Source organism: Anopheles gambiae, chromosome 3 (genome assembly GCF_943734735.2).
Source record: "Anopheles gambiae chromosome 3, idAnoGambNW_F1_1, whole genome shotgun sequence".
Classification (NCBI taxonomy): Eukaryota; Metazoa; Arthropoda; class Insecta; order Diptera; family Culicidae; genus Anopheles; species Anopheles gambiae.
This window is the reverse complement of record NC_064602.1, coordinates 20,436,470-20,448,356: the sequence shown is the minus strand read 5'-3', so window position 1 is coordinate 20,448,356 and position 11,887 is coordinate 20,436,470. Positions and strand designations below refer to the sequence as shown.

General features: G+C 47.3%; 2 protein-coding genes across 2 annotated transcripts; one reads left to right on the top strand and one right to left on the bottom strand.

The window, feature by feature from the left end:
• Nucleotides 1-2,284: 2,284 nt before the first annotated feature.
• LOC133393413 (uncharacterized) lies at nt 2,285-6,034 on the top strand. Its single transcript, XM_061658357.1, has 2 exons — nt 2,285-5,101; nt 5,189-6,034. Exons 1-2 carry the CDS (start codon nt 2,406-2,408, stop codon nt 5,904-5,906), a joined length of 3,414 nt encoding a protein of 1,137 aa, XP_061514341.1. The 5' UTR covers nt 2,285-2,405; the 3' UTR covers nt 5,907-6,034.
• Nucleotides 6,035-7,243: 1,209 nt separating this feature from the next.
• Nucleotides 7,244-11,802, bottom strand: LOC1279886 (E3 ubiquitin-protein ligase CHIP). The gene is made up of 5 exons (XM_319666.5): nt 10,997-11,802; nt 8,728-9,068; nt 8,538-8,643; nt 8,405-8,461; nt 7,244-8,335 (listed from the first exon to the last, which is right to left on the bottom strand). The coding sequence occupies exons 1-5, from the start codon at nt 11,114-11,116 to the stop codon at nt 8,093-8,095; spliced, it is 867 nt and encodes a 288-aa protein (XP_319666.2). The 5' UTR covers nt 11,117-11,802; the 3' UTR covers nt 7,244-8,092.
• Between the last annotated feature and the right edge of the window lie 85 nt (nt 11,803-11,887).

The window sequence follows — 11,887 nt, the reverse complement described above, 5'->3', positions numbered from 1 at the left end:
TTATGCACCAAGTACATAAGCACCAGAAAAAGTGGCCCGTACACAGGATTTAGTTATTTAGCCGGGTAGTGCAAAACGATAGGAAACCAGTAAGCAAAGACACACCTGGTGGAAAAGTCCAACTGATCATTTCAAATTACTGATAATGTCCAACTACAAACCAACATCCCAACCACTCCCTTCGCGAGTTCGCCTTTTTACAACCAAAGCAGGCGACAATGAAGTACACCACAATAATTTTGTTGCTCCGCTATCTGTAAAAGCCTGCAGCAGAAGGGTGAAACCTAGACCAAACGGTGTGCAACGATAACAACTTAACGTGGCACGTCAAAGCAAAAGGTATACTACAGCCAGGCGGCTAGATCTAGCAAAAGAATCATTAAAACACTCTACACACACACCGCAATAGTTGACGCGTCCCCCATCCCGTATTCGCGCTAATAGAATGGTGCTCCACAAAACCCCGAGGGCCCTGAGAATGCATCTCCTCCACAAACACGAAAGTCCAACACGCTTCAAAGAAAAGAAAGCAAGAAAAGTAAAACAAGCGCACACTAAGGGCTGGTTAACATGTAAGCATAATTTTTCACCAGTTAGCAAAAGAAGGAAGCTTGGGCAACTGTTGCTCGTGAGCAATAGAAGAAAAAATGAACAAAGAGAAACAGCACACAGCCACAGATGAAGGAGACGAACAAAATTGGCAAATAAATGCATCACAACCATGGCCATGGCATAGCGATGTAAAAGCTACTTGTACTACGCCGAACTGAAACTTAATCGATCGAAACAAAAGCAAGAAAGTATATTACACACTCACTGCAACAAATGCGATTAACCTTGTAAGTTTAGGCAAGCAACTGGATGATATGCGGCAATCTGAAAAACAAACCAACAACCAACAACAAAAAAGGAATAAATGTGAAGAGAGAATGTGAGGGAGATGTTAATAAGAAAACAAAACTGTGTTCTTCATTTGTTTTAAGCGGTAAGTCTACGCATCCCGGGGTTTCGTAACCTGTGGCGGCTTCAATGGTAAGTACAATAAAGGAACAGCCAGGGACCATGTCGGTCTGGGGAGCGCGAATAATTGTAATTATAACATATGTTTAGTGGCAGTAGGTAGGAGCAGATAGCAGCTAGGTATTCAAATTGATCGCAGAGATCACCCGTGGTTTATTGGGATCCCGTGACCGATAAGACTTCGTAGCCATCTCTATTACTATAACTAGAACATCTCTATAAACACATTCTAATAAGGGGTAATGTGCATTAGTTTTGTTACTTCCTGGCTATTAGAATGGCTAAACCTCTAGGATGAGTTTTTCAAGTAACTGAGCAACTGCTGCCGGGAATGGTGCATTTTCCAGTATGGTAACGGAAAACGCTTATGTGTCGGCGTAAGTAGTTAATCAGTTCCTGGATATGGATAGGTTTCGCGATTCGCGATCGATTCCAGGACCGGAAATCATACTTTCCAGGAACGGTTGAAGATCAGTTCCAGGATCTATATGAATTAGCGATAAGTTCCGAAACTTATAGGTTCAGTTTTTGCTCCAGGACCATTATGAGGTCAAGATGTGTTCCAGGATCTGTATCGGTACAAGAATAGTTCCAGGACTGGTATGGAGTTTTGCCAGAGTCCCACAACTGGAAAGGGTTTAGAATCAGTTCCAGGACCAATATCAGTTCAGTATCAGTAGTTCAGGATGCTCTTGCAGCAGCCCAAGAATGATTGTAATTGTAGCACATAATTGATGAGTATTAATAATTAGATATGAACTTACCTTCCACGTGCGGTTGAAGCTTCTGCAGTTACGCCAAAGTCAGCATCATTTGTTGCTACCTTTCATGGAGCAAATCAATTGCTAAACTCAATAACTCCACGACACATAACACTGAACTATTTGCACTACTTGAGCAAGAGAACTATATTGGAAGGAAGTGACGAACAAACTGAACCATTTCAATAGCCAAAATGTACAACCAAATCACTGCAGCGTCTACTGGGATTGATGAACAAAATCACCTTAGAACCACGGGCATTTTAGTACAACCGAAAATCGCCACGTGTACTAAAAAATTAAAATCATTATTTTGGTTGCTTATTTTGTTAAATATAATTGCTAAAACCTGAATAAAAATAAAAAATACTGAATATTCAGCTTTTTGCAACAAACAACTAGTCCAAAAGTTTATCAAGACTGTAAAAACAGGATAACAATTGTTATCAAATCAAAATCTGCCAAAACACGATGACCGGACAAGGATGTGCGGTCACAGTGTGCTGTCAATTTCGTAAACAACTGCCAAAGGCGCGCCAATTCCAACGAATGCACATTCCATAGCTGCTGGGCAAATGTTTAATTTAATGTTGCGTGTGTGAGTGAAAACAATAATAACAAATCATGGCTAATCATCCGGGTCCATCGAAACAATCGAGCTCCAGTACGCAGCGAGACATCCGGGAGGTTATGGCCAACATACGGCAGCATACCCAGAAGCATACACTGCTTCCTCGAAGGCAAAGCGTACCGACCACCGGCTCGACAGAGACCGCACCGGAACCAGGACCCTCAAGGGGAACGTCAGGTGCACCAGCAACTTCCAGGATAACCACAAAACCAGGCCCCTCCAAACCCTCCAATGTAGGGCCCCGACCGGGACCATCCACCCCGAAGACGATGCCTTCCATGCGAAATTTACCCACTGCCGAGCGGAACAAACAATTGGCAGAGAATTCGTACGCACGGGAACTGTTCCTGAAGCATACCAACATCAAAGAGATCGTAGCCAAAAAGATGCCGCAACGCAGTGCCAAAACGCAGCAGCTTTACGCGGCACACTGTTACGAGCTCTACGTGCAACAGCCCAAGATGCGCATCCGTGAGCCGCTGCACGAGGTGCGGTTCGACACGCGCTACCACGAGGGTTTGTTTCGTATGGCCACCGAAATGCCACTGACAACACCACAAGCACTGGTGGAACACAAGCAAACCCTAGCCGGGGCAGGAATCGCGCAGCTTTGCTTTGTAGACATGACGCAACGGAACAGTGCCCTCGACCATCAGGCCCAGGTACTACAGAAGCTGAAGGCCGACTTTCAGCACTGGTCGTCGAAGCTGCAGAAACTTCCCACCTACATTCTGATGTGCCAGCGGAAGCGCGAAACCGAGGACCGGAAGTTCCTTTCGCTCGTAAAGCATCACTCCTCGCTCAAGGGCAGCTGGACGCTGAGGCAGCCGATGGTGCTGGAGGATCTGATCGAGGAGTGGAGGCTACCGAGCGAAAAGCGCCGCAGTATGGTGTGGGGTTTGCTGCGGTTCGATGACGATCATCTGAACCAAAGGTACGGCGTGGCGAACTATTCCAAATTCCCCTTGAATGTGGCCGTCGAGCCGGAGGAAATTGTTGAATACGCGGTGCGCAACATTGACTTCCGGGATGATGGTGGTGCTGCTGGGCAGCAGCTGGGACCGCCTGGGATGGATTCGGTCGAACGTTGCATTACACCCGTGAACGACAGCTCCGCGTACAGACAGGATACGCAAGAAGCAATCCACGAAGCGATTGAATTGACGGAAGAGGATATAAAAGAGGAAAACATTACAACTGATGCAGAGGATGGTGCAGCTGTCCAACCAGTGAACGCACCGAACATGGAAAACGTACCCCAAAACCATCAGATGGTGGTAATACCTGCCCATGCTATACAAGCCGCCAACGCACATTCCAACGACCTGTCGGCTGTCCTACGCGAACCCACCATACGCCGGCAGAGTGGGGAGGTGGTTTACACGCTGGAATACATCACCAAGCACACCAACATCTACGTGAGGACCGTTCAGAACTATATGCAGCGAAACAAGGGCAAAAACCAGTCGCTGTCGCTGGAAAAGATCGAGAAGTACGTGGCGAAGTACTACAATCTATTCCGGGACACGTTCGCACGCCAGCAGCTTCCCGAAGGAATAAACTTTCTAAACCCTCAGGACCAGAAAGAACTGTCGGAAAAGGGACCGCTAGTATGGGCGCTGGGCAAAGTGGAGAAAGGACAGGCCACAGTGCCCGCAAGCAATAACAATAGCTTACCGCTAGAGCTTCGACCTCCACCGAAACCCGTGCCGGTTCCGCAACCGGCAGTACGACGCCCTTCAGTTTCTCAGCCGCCCCGGCCGACCAGCAGCAACGAACCAAAGGCAAAACAGCAGAAGAAAGATCCCATCCTGCGCACTGTTGTGCCCACGCGGCCCGGCTGTATTCAGTACGACTCGGACAGTTCGATAAACTCGATCGAAAACACGCAACCTCGGGATCAGGATGTGTTGAATGAGGCACCCGACGCTGGTAACAACAATCAGTCGATTGCATTCGTATCGATACCGTCCAACGCCGCCCCCGTACCGAGCGAACTGCGACCCCCGTTGTCGCAGGATTCGAACGCTCCCCATAGCCAAGATACGCCCGACACGTTAAGTTTTGTGCCGTACGCTAGCTCCACCCAGCAAACGCAATCCCAGCAGCCCTACGACAGGGAAACGGTGCCGCTGCTCGCCCAAGAGCCTCCTCCGCTCACGCAGGATCCACTGCAGCTGTCCGGCACGACCATACCGCCGTTAGCTGCGCCAAACCCCTTCGCTTCCTGCCTCACACCGGCCTCCTCCAATTTATCTCCGCCAATCGCTGCGATAAGGCCGAACGCTGGTCAAACACTGTCCCAAGCCAGCTCGGTCATACCACCGTTTCAGGTGGCAAACGATCAACAGCCTGCCGGGAGTTCGGGCTCGACACCGCCCAATGCGCCGTTGCACAGCTTCACCATCAAGCAGGAAGCACTGAGCCAGGTCGAAGCGCACGGCGGCGATTCGTCCGGCTACGAAAACGATGTGCAAATTTTGCCCACCCCGGAAGCGGATATCATCTACGTGAACGATTCGGAAGATCTAAACACGGTCGGCGGAACGGTCGAGGTGGAGACGGCTGCGTTTGATCCGATCGTTGCGCGAGCGAACGCTCTCTTCGCGATCAACAGACAAACGGTAGTCCTGGACGATGTATTCCTGTCCTGCAGCGAAATTACATCCAACAGCTCGCTGGAGGGTAGGTACGATGCAGCCCAGCTCCCCCGGGGATGCAAAAGAAACTGCAAATACTAATTCCATTCTCTTCCCCACTGTCTTAATCATTGCAGAGGAAATCGAGCAATAAAGGAGGAACAGCTCACGATCAGCCCACCGCGCATCGGCCGGTACATTTCGCTCGAACCGCACAGAACTCGCCACCGAGCACCACCGTGCATCCCGCTTGCCACAACGAAAGTGTCCGGCCCCTCCGCACACTTCATGCTGCTAACCCACATCAACATCCAGTCCGTACGGTACACCACATATCCCACCATCTGGCCACAGTGCAACGTGCTGCAGCACAATCCACTCACGGTGAACGTAAATCCTCCCTGCGATGGCATCTTCTCCGTCCCGGTGCGTGATCAGCACGCCTGCCAGCTGCTCGGTCTGTCAGCGGGCGGTAAGGGCGCCGAAGCCCTGCTGGCAGCGCTACAGCACGCGGGAAAGTTTCGCTACGGTTCCAAAGAACCGAAGAAAGAGTACTACCGGCTAACGATAACGGAGAAGGTGCTGCAGCTATTCTTTGCGACCGTTCCGACCTGCCCGCTGGACGGTGGGCTGGTAATGTGCCTCAACAGTCGCTCCAGCCTTCCGGCGGACGGTGACGAGGTGCAGCTGGAACGGTTCAACTATTATGCCCACGCCAGGCCGCCGCAACGCAACTGCGCTGGAACGAAGGCGCGTAAGGAGGAGGAGGAGTGTTTGTCGGATTACCTGATGCCGGGAATAGCACAGCAAATGAAAGCTTTGCGCGAGAAGCTGTTGCATCAAGTGAAATGCTGAACTATTTGACAAACTGTGGAGCATTTTGAGTTTTTTTTTATTTTTAGGTTGTCTGTTATTTATGAAACTCTACCTCATACGTTAGACTAACAAATAAAGCTAAATTCATTGATTGTTCTATGTGAAAAGTGCATCCCGTCCTACACTTCCTCGTTTCTACTAGTGTTGGGTAAATCTGATTCAGATTCATGAACACAAGATCCTCCAAGGTTACAAAGATCCTCAAAGATGAATCTCCAAAGATTCATGGGTCTTTAAAGTCTCATGAATCTTAAAAGATCTATCGGGATTCATACGTCTCCAAGATTCATAGAGCTTCAGCTTCTCATTATTGTTCCTCTTGGCGTAACAACCTACGTGGTCATGCCAGCCTATACAGTAGAGGTGTGCCCCAAGAACCAGAACTGTACGATTCATTCAATTCATCCTGAAGAACGAACGACCTACGTTCATCTAATCAACGTTCATCGATTCTTTATAAATCAAAATGTAATGAGTTGGTCATGGACATAACGTCCCACACGTCGAAATAATGAAAGCCAGGTCGTTCATTTCCCCCATACAAATATGAACGTGACCCGTCTGGCCAGGACGTTCACGAAAAGAACGATCTATACGTAGAAATAAAAAACGTCCTACAAAGCCAGGTCGTTCATTTCCTCCAATACAAATATGTACGTGAACCGTAATACCAGGACGTTCATGAAAAGAACGTCATACTCGTCGAAATGAAGAACGTCCTAGTACGCTAGGTCGTTCATTTCCTCCAATACAAATATGAACGAGATCCGTAATACCAAGACGTTCACGAAAAGAACGTCCTACTAATCGTAATAAAGTTTATCCTGGTCTGCCTAATAATGTTCAAGATGTAATACACTTATTATGTTGTTCTTGCAAAATGAATTAATTTATCATACTTTCTTCAACTGAAATGAACGAATGAATCGTGATTCACGTTCAACTCATCCTAATGAACCAAATAGCCCAGGCCTACTATATAGGCTTTCGAGACTTCTTGGCAAGTACCACACAGCCCTTAAACCCACGAAGGGCTTGTTTATAGGTGGGATCGTGCAAATTTAATATTCTGAAAATCATTCATCTGTATACATTCATGAATTCCTGAAGATATATGATATATTTTAATGGATTTATGAATGGAGATGAATGAATCTTTATGAATCTTTAGAGATTGAAAAATCTGTGAAGAGTCGATTTGAGATTCGAATCACCCTTCACGGAAGATTCATATTCATTCATCTCAACGAAAGATTCACGAAACCCAACGAAACTAGTTTGCACACGGTGAGAACACTGATTAACTGCACACGACCTGGTGGGTATGGTAAATTTATTGTAACTTAATTCAAATACACCATTAACAATCACTCAACAAACGTTTCTGAGCACGATTTCACATGTAAGAAGGAGTAGGAGAACGCACGACTGGAGGATGGGATATGTTAAGTTAAGCTTCGTTTCGCTCACTCCACGGCTCCAAAACCCAGCAATGGGAGCAGAGGGTAATTTTACAATTGCGTTTACCTATTGGAATAGAGCGTAACACTTCAAAACAACCGTAAAACTACGTAGAAGAACAAAACAAAATGGATGATATAGTATTGCTGTAAGAATTGTTTTTTTTTTCGTGCAAAACACACACACAGCTAAGGCTCGCGGAACACGGAAGATGATGCGCTCCACAAACAATGCTGCCAACTGGCTGGCGGTGCTGACGAGCTGTTCCCTTTACATATCTAGCCATACACTTTACGGGTCACTAACTTAAATCACATCGAATTGTTGTTGAGGCGCTACTTCCTGGCCGTTAACTACAGAGGGGAGGGGAAACCTATGATGGGAAGTTCTGCGGAGCGTTTTTTTTGTTTCTGTGTTTTTCATCCTAATTATAACGATCATCATAGAAATTCTTTTTTATAACAAATTTCCTTTTTTTTCTTTAAACTTCTAATTATTTTTTTCTTAATTTTTGCATTCAATCAAGGTTGTAAAAACACACTGTTGCTTAATTTGGTGCTACCATGTACATACATACTGTCCCTTTTCTCTACCCCTATCGTCTCAAACGCACTCCAAACCGTAATCCTCTCCTAGCTACTGCTACACACACACCTCGGGGGATAATCGCGCTGCAATTCCTTCGTTTCCGTCGCCGTCGTCGCCTAATAATCGAGCGCCCATTCGTTCTCCTGCAGGAACGCGTCCACCACCTCCTTCATCGAGTAGTTCGATATCAGCTGGTCCTGCGTCAGTTTGACGCGCGTCACCGGATCGAAGTGGCCAACCCGCTGCAGATGCTCCTCGATGTCCTTCCGCTCGTACGTCATGCCGGACGGTGTGATGACGGGATCTACCAGCAGCTCGAAGCTGATCTTGCCGCACAGGTAGTCAGGTACCTCTCGTTTCTAGGGTGGATGAAAGGGAGGATGCGAATAAATAAAAGGCGGCGAATTAAAAACCTGCCTCATGCTTACCCGTCGCCTATCGTCCACCTTTGCAAACAGATTGTTTAATTCAGTCATATGATTTTCCTGCAATCGAAATCAATAATTGGGTTAGAAAAGCGTTTTTTCTTTCGAACCTTTAAGCAAAAGGCAAAACACTTACGCCCTCTCGCTCTATCTCCATCGCCTTTTCCTTGAGCGTTTCCTCGTTGATCGTGTCGTCCACCTTCAGCTTGGCCATACGGTTTTCCATATCTTCCGTGATAAGTCTACCCGTAACCGTAAAAAAAGGAAGGATGAAAACCTTTAATTCCTGCCTTCAAAAACCTCCCTCCCTTCCACAGTTCAGCTACCTATTTAGATACGATTGCAGCTCAATCTCCTGACAGATGCGCTTCTCCTCCTGTATGTTCCAGCGCTTCTTCCGCGCCAGCCGCAGCTGGGACGCAATATCGTCCCCGAAGTTGAGCTTCTGCTCCTTGGCCAGATCGTGGGCGCGCTGCAGGTGCTTGATCGCTTCGTCGAACGATTCCAGCTCCATCAGGCTGAGGCCGAGAAAGAAGTGCCCTTTGACGAGGTTCGGGTCCATATCGAGCGCCCGCCGGCAGTCGACGCAGGCCGTCTCCCAGCGCTTCATTTTGATGTGGCAGAGGGCGCGGTTCGTAAAGTAGGTGGCATTTGTGGAGTTTTTGATCTGCGAAGAACATTTAGAGAAGAAACAGCTATATTAGGGACCGGTTTGATTCTTTTTTGGATTTTTGGGATTTTTGGACTTTTGTACTAAAACCAACTACACACTACTACATACAAATCGAACGTTTAACACGCTGTGGTGAAACATGATACCGAAACCCCGAAGCATACCGGCGCACGTGCGCCCTTTGCTTGCGTCACGTGCAGCTATGCGTATCGAACGTACCGGAACACGCGTTGGTCACATTGGCGTAGGTCAAAAACGCTGCCCACGTAGGCACCGTACAATGACATCCTTACTCCCTGTGGCTAGACGTGTTTGCAACTTGAATATAGCCACACAAAACGTGTGTTAACTTGTTTTGCTCGTTCCATCATTGCAACAGGACACAACGAATGGGAAGAATATAGCACTCAAAGAAAAACGTTTAAAATTGCAAGAAGGTAGACAATTGTGCAACACATACGTTAACCTATTCAATACTGCAACGCAATCAAAGCTAAAGTTATAATTTTAACCACCTTAAAGGTGGTCTAAGTCGAGCGCTGGTCGGTAGCTGAGGTGGCTCCTAACTGTAGCGATTTTAATCCAATTAGACGACAGCCCGCGAACAAGCCCTTGCTGTACGTCGGAAGGTACCAATAAGCTTATGCACCCGTTGCTCCCGAAGCATGCCGTGAATGTTTCATTCATAAATCGTAGCAACGAGCATACGTCAAAGGGATGGTTCGCGCGTGACGACATTCGCGCGACAATAAGCTGATCATGGGCGCAAAGGAAAGCAAAATGCTGCAAGGAATTAGAGATTTCATGAAAAGGCAAACAGAAAAAATAAAAGCCAAACGACAACAGAGCTTTACTTCTATAAAATCGATCCATTTGAATGCAAAACGATAAGGTTGAATGGTAACGGCAAGTTGTGATTAACGGTCCATTAGCACCAATCAATTCGTTCAATCGTACAACACAAGGCTAATTTTAATGCTAATGACCTTATAGGAAGGACCGATATACTTGGATTGAACATAAAACATCGATTGTATGTTTTTCTTTAGTGTTTTGTTACACGTTGCCGTTTATCGAGTGAAAATATCACACGCAATCGTGACGTTCCGTTCCATCCATCCATGCAGAGCATTTACTTTTGCTTATTCTACTTTATTCTACTACCTCACCCGAACCAAGCTCACAATTGATTGATTCGTCGAGAGTGTTAATTAATTCGAACTTTCGTCTAGCGACACAATCCGCTCCGGGCACGAGCATAGCTCAACAGTGGAAGTTTCCCTCTAAAAGCAAACCCTAAAGCTATGCGTAAAGGTTGTGCGAGGATACAGCAACAAACCTTCCCCAACAAAACACTCTCCACCCATTTGTCTAGCTGATTGGTGGGGGTAGTAGAAACAAAAACGCAATCCCCCCTTATCGATAAAACGATAACCTTGAAATGGGTTAAGAGCCCACCACTTTGGGGAGGTTTTTTTTTCTTCTTTTTGTTCGCTACGCCATTACGAGCCGTGCTGGAGCCCGAACAAACCCATTAGAAAAGGACATATTCATGTCAAAAAGCTCATTTGACTGGAGGGGGCTTTTCGTGACTAAAACATGCACAAATTATGCCTTCCCCCTTTTTATCAGGAACGTTATGAGCATACGGTGGAAGCAGCAGCAGAACGAGGCAATGAATGGACAGATTATTGACATCCGAGTGCATACAGGCATCGAACGGTGCATCGAGGAGTAGAGCCCCAGCCAAGTAGGACGGCGGGCCTGAAATACAGCCTAATTGTTCGGAGGTTTGTCCCCAAGCCTAGCCCCAGCCTATTTTCCCACACTGCAGATAAGAACAAAAAAGAATCGTGTGCCGAGTTGCATCACGCGATCAGGGCGAATTATGGGAGCGAATCAATGATGATGATGATACTTACGATTGCTTTCGTGTACAGATTGACGGCATCGTCGTACTTCCGGGCGGAGAAGAGCCGATTGCCTTGATCCTTAAGCTCGACGTCCGACAGGTTTGCCGTGGAGTACATATGCTTGCTCATTGTTGGGATGTATGCGGGTTTCGGTGGACCGCACAGGGGGGCCGTTTCTTTCTGTTTGCTTCTTTTCTTTCGGGCACAACTCTCGCGCACGGACCCGCTTGGAGGCCGGATGGACTTGGGTCTTCTAGTTCAGCATCGAGCCAGGCATACTTTCAATGCACTTATAAGGAGTGTGCAGCAATGCCACTCAGCAATCCGTTTCCAGGCAGCAGCAGAAACCAGGAATCACTTCACCACTGTACCCTGACCACAGTACATTCCCGCCAGGTGTTCCAGTGTGGCGTTCCAATAAAATGCGGACCTAATTGTCACACACACACACACGGCGACCCAAAATAGTTTCCAAACTGCTCTACTAACAAGGGGGGAAGAGGGAAAATATCAATCCGCCCCACCACCACTGCTACAGCCAACCAAAAACACAACACAGCCGAGCTGCAGCTGGGGGAAAGCGAATGCACCGAAACCCGACCGTCTGGGAAAACTGAACACAAAACTCGGTCACACACGCACACGACAACCCCCACCCGCGGGTATGGTTGGGAAATTAATTCGTATTTGCTGTTCGGTACGCCTGCAGTCCCTCCGTGGCTGGTCGATTTTCGTCACGCACAACAAATGAAATCCCTTTGATTTTTTTTGTTGTTTTTTGTTGGAGTGTATTTTCTTTCTTCTCTGGCCAATTGTCATTCGAAATTTCTTCACCCGCCGAGCATTTTGGCGGCCAGCCCTCGCTCGAAACGTCAAAAACCGTCACAACTACCCAGCCAG

Coding starts and splice junctions, on each gene's coding strand:
- LOC133393413 (XM_061658357.1), top strand. CDS start 2,406: ATGGCTAATCATCCGGGTCCATCGAAACAATCGAGCTCCAGTACGCAG. Junction 5,102..5,188: donor AACAGCTCGCTGGAGGGTAG/GTACGATGCAGC, acceptor TAATCATTGCAG/AGGAAATCGAGCAATAAAGG.
- LOC1279886 (XM_319666.5), bottom strand. CDS start 11,116: ATGAGCAAGCATATGTACTCCACGGCAAACCTGTCGGACGTCGAGCTT. Junction 9,069..10,996: donor ATCTGTACACGAAAGCAATC/GTAAGTATCATC, acceptor TGTTCTTCGCAG/ATCAAAAACTCCACAAATGC. Junction 8,644..8,727: donor CTGCAATCGTATCTAAATAG/GTAGCTGAACTG, acceptor GGTTACGGGTAG/ACTTATCACGGAAGATATGG.